The 12,196-nt window shown below is 33.6% G+C and overlaps 1 protein-coding gene across 1 annotated transcript; it reads left to right on the top strand.

Annotated features, from left to right (window-relative positions):
- Positions 1–8,377: 8,377 nt before the first annotated feature.
- LOC110028281 (indole-3-pyruvate monooxygenase YUCCA2-like) lies at positions 8,378–11,306 on the top strand. Its single transcript, XM_020730064.1, has 4 exons — positions 8,378–9,181; positions 10,001–10,249; positions 10,457–10,579; positions 10,740–11,306. Exons 1-4 carry the CDS (start codon positions 8,516–8,518, stop codon positions 10,926–10,928), a joined length of 1,227 nt encoding a protein of 408 aa, XP_020585723.1. The 5' UTR covers positions 8,378–8,515; the 3' UTR covers positions 10,929–11,306.
- The last annotated feature ends 890 nt before the right edge of the window (positions 11,307–12,196 follow it).

Raw genomic sequence — 12,196 nt, 5'->3', positions numbered from 1 at the left:
TCACCTACCGCTCACCTACCTCCCACCAATCGCTCTCTTGCTTCTATAAATAGAGAGGGAGTGAGGCTTAGGAGAGCAAGGGAAGAGATCTTAAGCTATCACAAAGGAGGAGAGAATAGCTAGAGAGCTAGAGAGGAGGAGAGCATCTTGAGGCCTTGTATCAAGGTGTCGCTTGAGAGGGAGGTCGTAGAAGGAAGATGAGGGCTCATCTCTATGTATAAGCTATGTATTCTCCATTTCTTTTGTCTTAGTGAAATATTTGATTGATTCCCTCCCGTGGACGTAGATCCAGTTGGATCGAACCACGTAAACGATCTGTGTTTGCTTGTGTTCTTTTTTCGTCTCATTTATATGCCAGGAAGTACATATCCCACAACATAATATAATAAAATCATTTTTATATAAACTTAAATCTACAACGCGTGAACTTCAATCCTGTAAAACAACCGATTCACAAGATTTACTAAATCCTTGATTTATAACATCTCGAGAATTTTTTTGCCAAATTGACCACCGTCTGACAAGATTGCTGAAATTTTGCCTTAACCTTACCTTAAATCCTTTGCCAGATAGCCCCTACATGTACTCTAACTCCTAAACTTTACATTTCACATAAAAACACACACACACATAACTCCTATATGCAATACATAGCTAACACAAACTTTTTGGGTCCTTTACATACATAACATAAAATTCCATGTATTTATATATTTCACTGCTATACTTTTACATTTAGACACATATCACTCAAATATTTAATATCACATAAAAATAGCACTAACAATGCCTAAACACAAAGCCTAAGCATTACATGGCTAACACCGAAACTATATTTTTCACATAAAAATTATTTAAGCCATATGCATTACATCTATAATACCTAAACTCTACAAGCCACTTAAGAAAATCATCTAATCCTTATGCATTGCAAATCTAACACCGAAATTTTGATTTTTGCATATGCTAAAAAAGGAAATCCAAAAATAACATGAAAGCATACGTCAAATGAGGAAAAAAAACCTCAGTTTGGAGGTGTAGAAGAGGATCTCTCACATTGGATGAAAAATCAGCGGTGAAAACATGCCAGAGAAGCCAAAAATCTAGCTCTGACACGGAGGAGCACTAGAGGGGAGGAAGTTACGATTGAGAAGAAGAAAGGAAGTAATGAGGGTTGCCGCCCGAGCTGAGAAATATTAAGGCGTTAGCGTCAAATATAGCGTTGGATATTTCTGACGCTAATAAGCGCCTATTAATATCGGACAATTCTGATGCTAATATGATGCTAAAACGACGCTAGCCCGACGCAACCCGTTTATGTCGATATTCACATCTATGAGACCATGCACGATGAAAAAACAGACGCAAATCTCACACTAATTTTGCGTTGACATTGTGCTTGACACTAATTCTACAGTTTTCTGTTGTGAATCCAATCGGATAATAAAGTAGCTTTTCACTATAAGTATCTTATTAATTTCCTTTGCTGAACAAATTTTGGATATCATGACTAACCAATTGAGACTACTTGTTTTTTGTTTTGGTACATTCATCAATAATCTTTATAGTCCACATCTTGAAGTTTTCAGAATCTTGAAATTGCCAGTAATTATTAGGAATATAAGTTTCAGAGTTGGCCACATATTGTACTTTTCAAAGCACTTTATCCACATTGACTCTCACATTGTTTTAAGAGAATATGATCAATGATGGAAGTATATGTAATGTTATGTACACCTTCCTATATAAACCTAGGCATCCTAATAGAATGGGATTTTTATCCCATTGCCTAATAATTAGGGAAAATTTTCACTAAAGTAAAATCCATGTCAAATCTCGACAAAGAGATCTATAACATATTAGTAGGTGAGCACATTAGCAAGAAATAATAGTCAACTCTTTGTGCCAACTCTTGATAAATGATTATTAGGGCCATCTTTAAAAGTCTATCTTATATGCTTATAAAAAAATTTATTAGTATTCCTACCTTTTATCTCAAATAATGAATCTTATATGCAGAGAAGTAATACTCGAATGAATATAACTGTGGAAAGGTTTGATGAAGAAGTGGGATATTTTGAGCAATTATTAGAGAGATAATGTTGATATTATGTTAATTTTAAAACTGAGGAACTTAACAATTATTTGTGATCTTGACTTTGGATGACCTTTGTAAAAGTCATGTGATCCTTAAAATGAGTTTATTAGTTGGTGCAATGCGATCTCCTCACCAATATTCTGCTATATTATCATGGTGTTGAAATAATTGCTATGTAAACCTCTGTAATGCAGAACTTCCTAACCTTTGCATGCAAGATTGCACAAATAATCTTACTTAAATAACTAACTTGGGTTCCTTGAGATTGAGTAGAAGTTTTGTTCCTTTTCAACTGAGTGTTTAAAACAATATGAGTAGATCTAATTATAAATAAAGCCTATCATGGTTATTTGGAAGCACTATAGAGAGAAAGAGGACAAATATTAATGTTGTTTGGTACTGACATATCTTATGTTTTAGCAATGTGATAACTTCCAAAAAAATCATGCAATTTTTGTGATTCCTGAGCTAGATAGGATGTTACATCATTATTTATTATCATATTTAATTATGGAAATGTAATAGTAATATTTGTTCCAAGAACTCCAATCAACACATAATAAGTATAAGGGACATGAAGGACAAGCAACAATGAATTCTCCAACTGGAGAAATATGATGGTGGCATTAGATATTATCATTCATGCATTGATTATCCTTTTGAAATCAACCATTACTGTAATAATTAAATAATAGATTAAATGTTGTTTTAGACTAAGATAAACTGAGCTAAGAATGAGAAGACATTGTTGAGAAGGATGTGTAATTCATTATGTTTGATAGAGAATCTCCTCGAAGGGCCACTTAGTAATGAACGAAAATTCTTAATTACCAATAAGTTCAACTCAAGAATACTTCTTAAGAAGTTCAAAACACTAAACATGTTTTTTAACATTATTTAATCAATCATGTGCAAGATCAAGATTAATTGCTTAAAGAAATAAATATAAAAAGCACCCTACTTATACATGAAAGGGTGTATTTCAATTTTTGAAAGTTGTAATGCTAGTATTTTTATGTAATATGACATATTTGATTAATATACATTTAAAAATTGAAGTCCTGGGGTTAGATACGTAAATACATAAGAGTTGAGTGGCATGAATGCAAATGCCCCTATTAAAATTACTTTGGGCACTACAAAACCAAAACCAAAATTATTATGACTAGGTCTAGACAATGATAAAACGACATTGTCCTTCGGTTGGCCTAATGGACCAAAACTAGTTTAGGATGAGTGAGATCTTGCAATGGCTAGTAATACAAATGTATCTATAGCAATAACAAAATTAATTTATTTAAATTTTCAATTAATTTTCAAAAAATTGTCATTTATAACCTTTCGGGTTTATGAGATTTAACGGTCCGTTTGGGGCAGCTTGTGCGTTTCAGGATAAACAGCTTATCCTAAAATGCGGTCCGTGGGTCGACCGCAGGAGTCGTCCCGCGGCCTGCGTTTAGTATAAGAAACTCAAACGCGACAGACAGTGTTTTCAAAAACACGCAAGCCAAATGGTTAGGCGGCGTTTTCAAAAACGCCACCGCACTTCTAAGATGCCCCAAACGGTGAAATTTGCAAGCAAGTATATAATCAAATTATTTTAAATATTATTTTATAAGTCGATAACTAATAAATATTTTTTTGAAGTGCACAATTTACACTATAAAAAAAATGTACGTTTACTTTTGAAGTAGTAAATTAATTAAGAGATAATTTAATTGGTTCCAAAAGCATAATTTAATTTTTAATTTTAATTTGCTTTTTCTAATGAACTCAACCCAAACATTCCCTTTAAAAAATAAAAATTAAAAAAAGGGACAATTACATACAAACCCCCCGAAACTTGCTATTTACAAATCAATCACCCTCTTTCATCCATTTTTATCAAAATTTCACTCAAATATCTAAATTCATTGTAAAATCCCGCCCATAATTTTAATTTTTATCAAATTTTCAATAGTTTGATCGTGGCATGCATAAATACAAAAAATCACATGGATGGTTAATTTGTAAATATCAATGTTTCGGGTGGTTTGTATGTAATTATCCAAAAAAATACCTACTGCACTAAATTAAAATAAAGAAGAGGTCCTCACCAGAATCTGATTCACTTTGTTATAGGAAAAGTGACAAGACTAATTAAGATTAAATAGTGATTAAATTAGCAAAAAATGGAATCTTATATATAAAGCTAGCTTTGTCCCTTAATATTTTATCCATATAAGTCCAATCACAATTAATTAATTATATGCTTGCAACTTGTAAACTAGTAGGGAATTTTCCAACTTTGCTTTTCGTAGCCTAGGAAGCAAAAATTATGGAGTAAACTAGAGAAGACAATATCAAGGGACAATATAATTGAGATATAGTGTATTTGGAATACTATGAAGTTATTTGGCTTGGGGTAAAGTACATTTTTATGTTTGGTATGAAGAAAAATAAAATTAATGTATGGTATGTTTGGTATCAGTGAGGGTGGTGACTAATAGTAGTGCACATTGAAAAGCCAACTTCGAGCTTACAAGGGTCTGACAGTGACAGTCGACCGAGTTTGAGATGGGCCTCGCAGTGGTGACAACGGGAGTTTAGTGGAGATGATGATGGGCGGGCGGGTAGCTGTTGGTGGCTGAATATAGACAGGTGGTGGCGACAACTACTACCTAGCATTGAGGCAATGGAGACGGGCTGCAATTTTCAATTTATTTGAAAATCGACTAATCTAAACAATTTAGAATACAATGCTTTTGAATTGCATGATGAATTTTAAATTCACCAAAATGTCGAAGGTTGACATCATTCTTTGTGTTCCAACACAATCAAATTTTAAATAATTGTATCGCAAAGTTATCCATGCCCTAAATGTTTATCATAAAACATACTACTTTCTTGATATATAGGTTTTATGTTATTGGGGGATTCATAACAACACATGATGAGGATGACATGGTGAATGAAACCAAAGTTGTGCTAATGTAGGTTGATATGTTTGAAACTAGTCACACTTATTTCAAACCGAGTGTCCTCATCTAGGCTCTAAATCACTTGGTTGACTTTGGTCTTATAAAGTTTCTCTTAATGAGCTTCACCTAAGTATATTTTACATCATTTTCAATTTTCTTAATACCAATGTAATTTTTTCCATAAACTTAAACATTGGCTTAGATAACCAAATTGCCCAAAGATTTTCAAGAGCTTCATTATATAAAAATTTTAAAATCTCTGCAACAAGCCTTTTTAAGATGATTCTGATTTAAAATTAAGCTGAGTTAATATACCTCATTTTGGAACAATTATTGTTCCTAATTGATGTGTCATTGGCTAATTTTACCATTTTCAATCTCGAGGTTTTTTTTTGGGCCAGAAATATTCTTATTCCAAATAAAAATCATCCATAACTCATATTTCAGTAAACTTAGGGTCTATTTGGGCACCTACAGCTATTAAAAGAAATAGATGTTAAGCTGTTGAAAAAAAAAGTTGACGTTCAAAAAACTGTGCTGGCTATCACAAATTTTTTTTTGAAAAAGTTAAAACGCAGCTTTCTAGCAACTACCATAGGTAGCTAGATCTTGTGGAAAAATGCAGCTTTCAGCTGTAGCTTTTTGAGAACGCAGAAAAAATTTATTTTTGCCAAACATAAAAAACTACGGTGAGACGCCGCACCGCCACCTCAAACTCACACTTATTATCAAATTAACCGACTCAATGAGACAAACCCATTGATACCGAAATTAACCCAATCTAAGTCAAATCAACCTCGGAACAAGCCATTAGACCATTTTTAAAGGCTTTTAGATCATCAAAAAATCTATTATGATAAAGGGAGTCAATATGAAATGTTTGATCAGGTGGTTATTTGTGGCTATTCACTAAAGAATGAAAATGCCTCTCTTATGTAGCCTATAAATATACCCCATTTCTTCACCAAGAGAAGGAGAAGGAGGAGGAGGAGCCCATTTCCAGTTTTGTTCTGAACTGAAGACCTGTGATAACTCATAACCTCCATAGTCACTGACCACCATGGACCATCGTTGGCCACTCGCTGTTCGACACTGTTGCTGGACTTTGCGGAGCAACAAAGTATCATGTGGATTAACGATGCACATTGTAGAGTAACAATGTATCATATAAAGTAAGAACACAAATTATAGAATAACAAAGTTCTGTATCGATTAACCAAGCCTCTTGCATACAAAAAAAACACAGTATTCTAGAGATCGTGTAACGATGTATCTCAAACATGGTGCATCGAAGACCCGACGATACTTTCCAACAACAAGTGCTTTCAGTCGTTGCACGAGCCTTTCTATAAACAAATATTATCCCTAGAAAAATCATGAAACCCTTTCTCGATTGTGAGATAAGAGTTTTCTTTGTATATATGAACTTATAGCGGTTCATTTTAACTGGGATAGACCTCCTTGTTTTTTTCCCTCTTCAAGTTTTTTTCACGAAAGAAATTTTTAGCGTCTCCTCCTGTTTCTTTTTATTATCACTGTATGTGTTGGATTTTGTACAACGCTCAATCATTAAATTATTATTCTACCCTCATGAATTTCTGGCATGCAACACTAATATTATTAACAAATAATTGAAAAGAGATGAAATTAATGACAACTCCACATTGTTTTTATAGTTGAAAAAGTATTTTGAAATTTACCTACACGCCGCACTATTCTTACATAGTTAAAATCTAAAGTTTGATATTTAACTTCAATATTTTTTGTGTCGCAAATTTATGCATGGGAAGATATATTTCATTTTTAAAAAAAAAATAATGGTGAAATTTTTATTTGATGTTGAAGTTTTGAGGGTTTTAAATGTAAATATGAAAGTTTAGTTGTTATACAAGTAAATACATAAGAATTTTGTTGTTATACGTGCCTCACTCTTGATGAGGTAAGATTATTACGTGTGGAGGGCACACACAGAGCTGCGTGCGCTTTCTGATCGTAGCCGCAGATCAGGTTTCGCCTATATGACAGGACTGCCATCTGGTAGAAATTCGATTGATTGCTGCCACACCATCCCTTGCTTATAATTCTCATTTTTGGCGTTTTCCTAAATCAGCCACATGAAAAACAATTGCTCCTACTTTCTTCCTTATATTTGACAATCATGTCAATAAGTTTACCATAATCATAAACATCATTACCATCATAATTAGTTCCTAATTAATCATTGTTACCATCATCATTACTTTCTAATTATTTTAGTTTTATATTTATCTAAATCCCAATATTTGGTCTAAAAATATACACGTGTTCATGAACTCTACTTGGTGCGCCCTCCAAACACCTGAAACACTCAATAACCAATGGGAAAGTGGGCAGCTTAAATATTTGCTAGATTTCTTCAGATTCTACCCAATATACTACATATTTAATTTGAATCTTAATTTTTTAAATACATAAATAAATAAAATAAGACTTTACATGATTCAAGCCTAGATCACATCCAAACTTTATAGATCCAAGAAATTATTATGTTGGATTCATGTCACCCTCAAAATCTAATTTTTTTTCTAGAATGATTTACATACATACCACTCGATTCTTATGAATGTATATCTCGAATAACTAAAGTTCAATTTTAACATATATGCCTCCTTACTCGTGCACGAGAAAATGTATTTGATTTTTAAAAGTTAAAATGATGATATTTTTGAAATGATATTAAGGGTTTAGGTGGTATATGTAAATGTTAAACAAATACTTGGGTGTTAGATATGTAAATATATAAGAATTGAGTGGTTTGTATGTAAATGGCCCTTTTTTCTATTGGTAATTATTTTTTAATAGTAATTTTTTCCTTATGTTTAGGGTCACTTCTTCAAAAAATTATTATGTGTAGAATCCTGATGCATCTAGACTCCGTGTACGATAATGTTATACATAATATACATAATATATAATAATATATAAAAATGTTGTACAAAAAGTTCGCATATACGAATTCCGTACGTAATATTCTCTCGTCTTTATGCTCTTATCAAATGAATTTAAGTTATAGTTTATGTTACATCAAGTCAAATATTATATTAATCTATCATAGAATTTTCTACAAAGAACATGAATTTCAATGCCATTAAACAATTTCCCATTAAGTCAATTTAGTATAATTTTTAATATTTTATTCATAAATAAACTTGAATTAGAGCTTAGTCAGTGACATATATTTACAGACATAAACATTTCATGAGGCTAAAGTTCAGCAACAACAAACTAATATAAATACAGCCCCTCCCCCCACCTTCCCCATCTCCCCTTTTGCTTTTTCCTCCTCTCTTCTCGCAGAGTTCAGCCAAAGCTCATTCCCACCGTCAATGTCTTCACCAAAACCCTAATCTTATCACTATATCTACACTAAATATATATCACTCTTTCTCCTTCTCCACTCATTCTTCTCTCCTCACTCATGAACTTCTACAACTACTCTCAAGAAATGGAAGCCAAGCTAGCACATGACTTCATCCATGTCCCCGGCCCGATCATTGTCGGAGCCGGTCCCTCCGGCCTCGCCGTCGCCGCTTGCTTGAATTCAAAAGGTGTTCCGAGCCTCATCATCGAGCGCTCTCACTGCATCGCCTCTCTATGGCAGCTCAAGTCCTACGATCGGCTCCGCCTGCACCTACCGAAGAAATTTTGCGAGCTCCCGCTCATGCCATTTCCGACGGAGTTTCCTACGTACGCTACAAAGGAGCAGTTTGTTGGGTACTTGGAGAACTACGCGGCCTCGTTCGAAGTTAGACCGACGTTCGGGGAGTCCGTGGTGAGAGCGGAGTTTGATGAAAGATTAGGGTTTTGGAGGGTGAGGACGGTGCGTGAGGGGAGTGGGTGGGAGAAGGAGTATGTGTCGAGATGGTTGGTGGTGGCGACGGGGGAGAATGCGGAGGAAGTGGTGCCGGCAATCGAAGGGCTGTCGGAGTTCGAGGGAACGGTGGTGCATACGAGTGGATATCGAAGCGGGGAGGCATTTAGGGGGAAGAAGGTGGTGGTGGTCGGGTGTGGCAACTCCGGGATGGAGGTCTGCCTTGACCTCTGTAACTATGATGCCATTCCAATGATCGTAGTGCGTGATGCGGTATGTTGTGTAACAATCTTCACACACATTTAAAGTCAATATAAGTTTAATATTTTATTAATTTTAATACTTTTTGAAAAATGAAGAAAAATGATAATACAAAGATGATGTTGATGGTCCATTGATTGAAATGGATTTAAGAAAAGTGTCTCTGTTTGATGTAATTTGATCTGTTTTTTATAATTTTTTAAAATGAAGTCAAATATATTTGCATAAGCTTGTAAAATATAATATAATATATCATAATTTTTAATTAAAAATCTAAGCTTTTGTTTTTATTATTCTGTAATATTTTATAATTATAGCTTATGGAATATTAAAGAAGAGCAACACAAAAGATTTTTGGGTGTTGATGCTTTACTTTATTTTAAAGATCAAGCATTATATATTTAATATAGATGAGATTCTACAAAAAAATATATATATATATTTAAAATTTTGATTTAATAGCTTTGAGTTTCTTAATGGAGCAAAACTAGGAGAAGAGTACACGTGCACCTTTGCCTGGTACTTAAAAGAGATAGGGTTTTGGCATGCCAAGAAAGCTAGATTCTGAATGAAAACTACCCTCCATTTACTTTTTCCTGTGATTCAAGTGCACGCCAAAGAAGCATCTTCTCTCTCTCTCTCTCTCTCTCTCTCATTCTCTCTCTTTCCATTTTAGGCTAAGGCTTCCTTTAAAATAACAGCCAAGTCTCTCTCTCATTCGTCTATTTACGATTCCTCAACATCTTACTTCTCATATTCTTAAATTTCTTTTCCTTTCGAACATTTTATGCAAGTTCCACAGACATATACATATAATGAATAACTCTGTAGGTACACATTCTGCCAAGAGAGATGCTAGGTTGGTCTACCTTTGGGCTGTGTATGTGGTTGCTCAAGTGGTTACCTGTACAAATGGTGGATCGTTTGCTACTATTTGTCACGGGGCTCATGGTCGGCGATACGGCTCGGTTTGGGCTTCGTCGACCTGAACTCGGCCCGCTTGAACTCAAGGCCATCACTGGCAAGACTCCTGTTTTAGATGTTGGCACCCTTGACAAGATCAAATCTGGAGACATTAAGGTTTGCCTTGCAGTTCTCTGTAATTTGAGTCATGTTTTACGAAATGACATGAATGATATATGAATGAGGTTTTATATTATTATGATTTTGGATAAATTTTATTTGCAGTTTGAGTTTAGATAATAGGATGCAATATTTATAATTGTAAGAAGATGTTTCACAGATTAAATTCATTGAAAGATATATGATTGTTTTGTTGATTTGCAGGTTTATCCAGGGGTTAAGCGATTTACATCCAAAGGGGCTGAGTTTATAGATGGAAAATCAGAAGATTTTGATGCTGTGATCTTAGCCACAGGGTACAGAAGTAATGTGCCCTCTTGGTTAAAGGTATGTAATTCTAAATAATATGATATAATTAATGCATACACACACATAAACATACATGCATGTGCATACATTAGTTAATTGGAGTCTAGCATAGCTTAAAAATTTTCTTCATTAATTAATTAATGAGGTTTGAAATGAAATTAATTGTTTGTGATGGCAGGAGAGCGAGTTTTTCTCAAAGGTTGATGGCTTACCTAAGAGGCCATTCCCCAATGGATGGAAGGGAGAGAGAGGTCTTTATGCAGTAGGCTTCACCAAGCGGGGACTGCTCGGTGCATCCATCGATGCCACAAAGATAGCTCAAGACATTGCTTTATGTTGGAACTTGGAACATAACCAAGAAATCTAAGCTTCTTGATGAATAATTACATCAAAACTTATAACAAGATTGACCTTAATTGGCTACATGAAGCTTAGTTTTAATCAATCCAATAACTTCACGTTGAAAAGTTGATCTCACCAACAAATTAATGGAAGATGACACCCTAAATCAGAAGTGAGACATTGGCTTAGTTATTATCAACATCATCATCAGTTGTACCTCTCTATTATCAGTGACTGGTCATGCAGTTAATATCTTGTATATATATCATGTAAAATTTCATCTTGGTATGATTTATTAATTTAACTACATAGACATAGAGAGAGAGAGAGAGAGAGAGAGGTGTTGTATTTGGGCCTTGAAAAAATTGTCTTGTCATGTAGGTGAGAAAGAATGGAGAGAATCATAGAGCTTGAAATATTTGATTCGTTTGTTTGTTTGTTTTCACTTTACTTTTTTGAGTGTTGATGTAGCCTTCCCTAATCATGGGCCATGTTAAGAGTACAAGCTTGATATGCTATTATTTTTAATGGAAGTGTCATCAAAGATTCTCTCAATCAATGCTTGTCTTTCTTAGACAAAAGGAGTTTATTCCACTTGCTTGATTGATATGTTGTCACTGAACACTAAACAAAAAATTCTAAGGAAGCCCAATTTTCTCAACTTAGGTCCAATATGAATCATAACTATTAGTTTTGAAATTGATATATGATATAGTACTATTTTCAAGCAACATAATTGTATGGGAGAATAAATCTATTTTAAAGAATAAATTTTGAGAAATATCATTGGGTGCCATATTATTTAAATTCAAGAATACAACAATACATGGCCATTGCTTGTAGACCATTTCACCATTTGTAACTATTTCCAAACTTTTGATTTATCAATTTTATGTGCATTTTGTTTTTTTATAGGAGCATATGTTGGTTTGGCTTACTTGATTTGCATGTTAAATGAAAAATGAATTTTATAATTATGTGTTAGGCTTGTTGTTCCATTAATTTATTATTATAACATGAAAATTTTGTCCTTCATTAGGATGGATGTGTGGTGCAATATAGGAAGAGAAAGAACCTGACTCAAGATATTTTTGAAGTTAAGGGAAGATAAAAATAATTTTGAATTTATATATATTAAACATGTATGCTAAATAATTTTCTTATTTTCCTTACAATCATTAGTAGTTACTACATATTATTCATCTCTTATGCTTTTATTAGCAAATCTATCTACCTCTTCAAAATTATCTTTTTTTTTTATTAAATCAAAAGATAATTACCAATAATAAAAAT

This window comes from Phalaenopsis equestris, unplaced genomic scaffold (assembly GCF_001263595.1).
Source record: "Phalaenopsis equestris unplaced genomic scaffold, ASM126359v1 Scaffold000507, whole genome shotgun sequence".
Taxonomy (NCBI): Eukaryota; Viridiplantae; Streptophyta; class Magnoliopsida; order Asparagales; family Orchidaceae; genus Phalaenopsis; species Phalaenopsis equestris.
The sequence above is the reverse complement of the archived record's forward strand: the minus strand, read 5'-3'. Positions and strand labels throughout refer to the sequence as shown.

Coding starts and splice junctions, on each gene's coding strand:
- LOC110028281 (XM_020730064.1), top strand. CDS start 8,516: ATGAACTTCTACAACTACTCTCAAGAAATGGAAGCCAAGCTAGCACAT. Junction 9,182..10,000: donor TGATCGTAGTGCGTGATGCG/GTATGTTGTGTA, acceptor ATAACTCTGTAG/GTACACATTCTGCCAAGAGA. Junction 10,250..10,456: donor TCAAATCTGGAGACATTAAG/GTTTGCCTTGCA, acceptor GTTGATTTGCAG/GTTTATCCAGGGGTTAAGCG.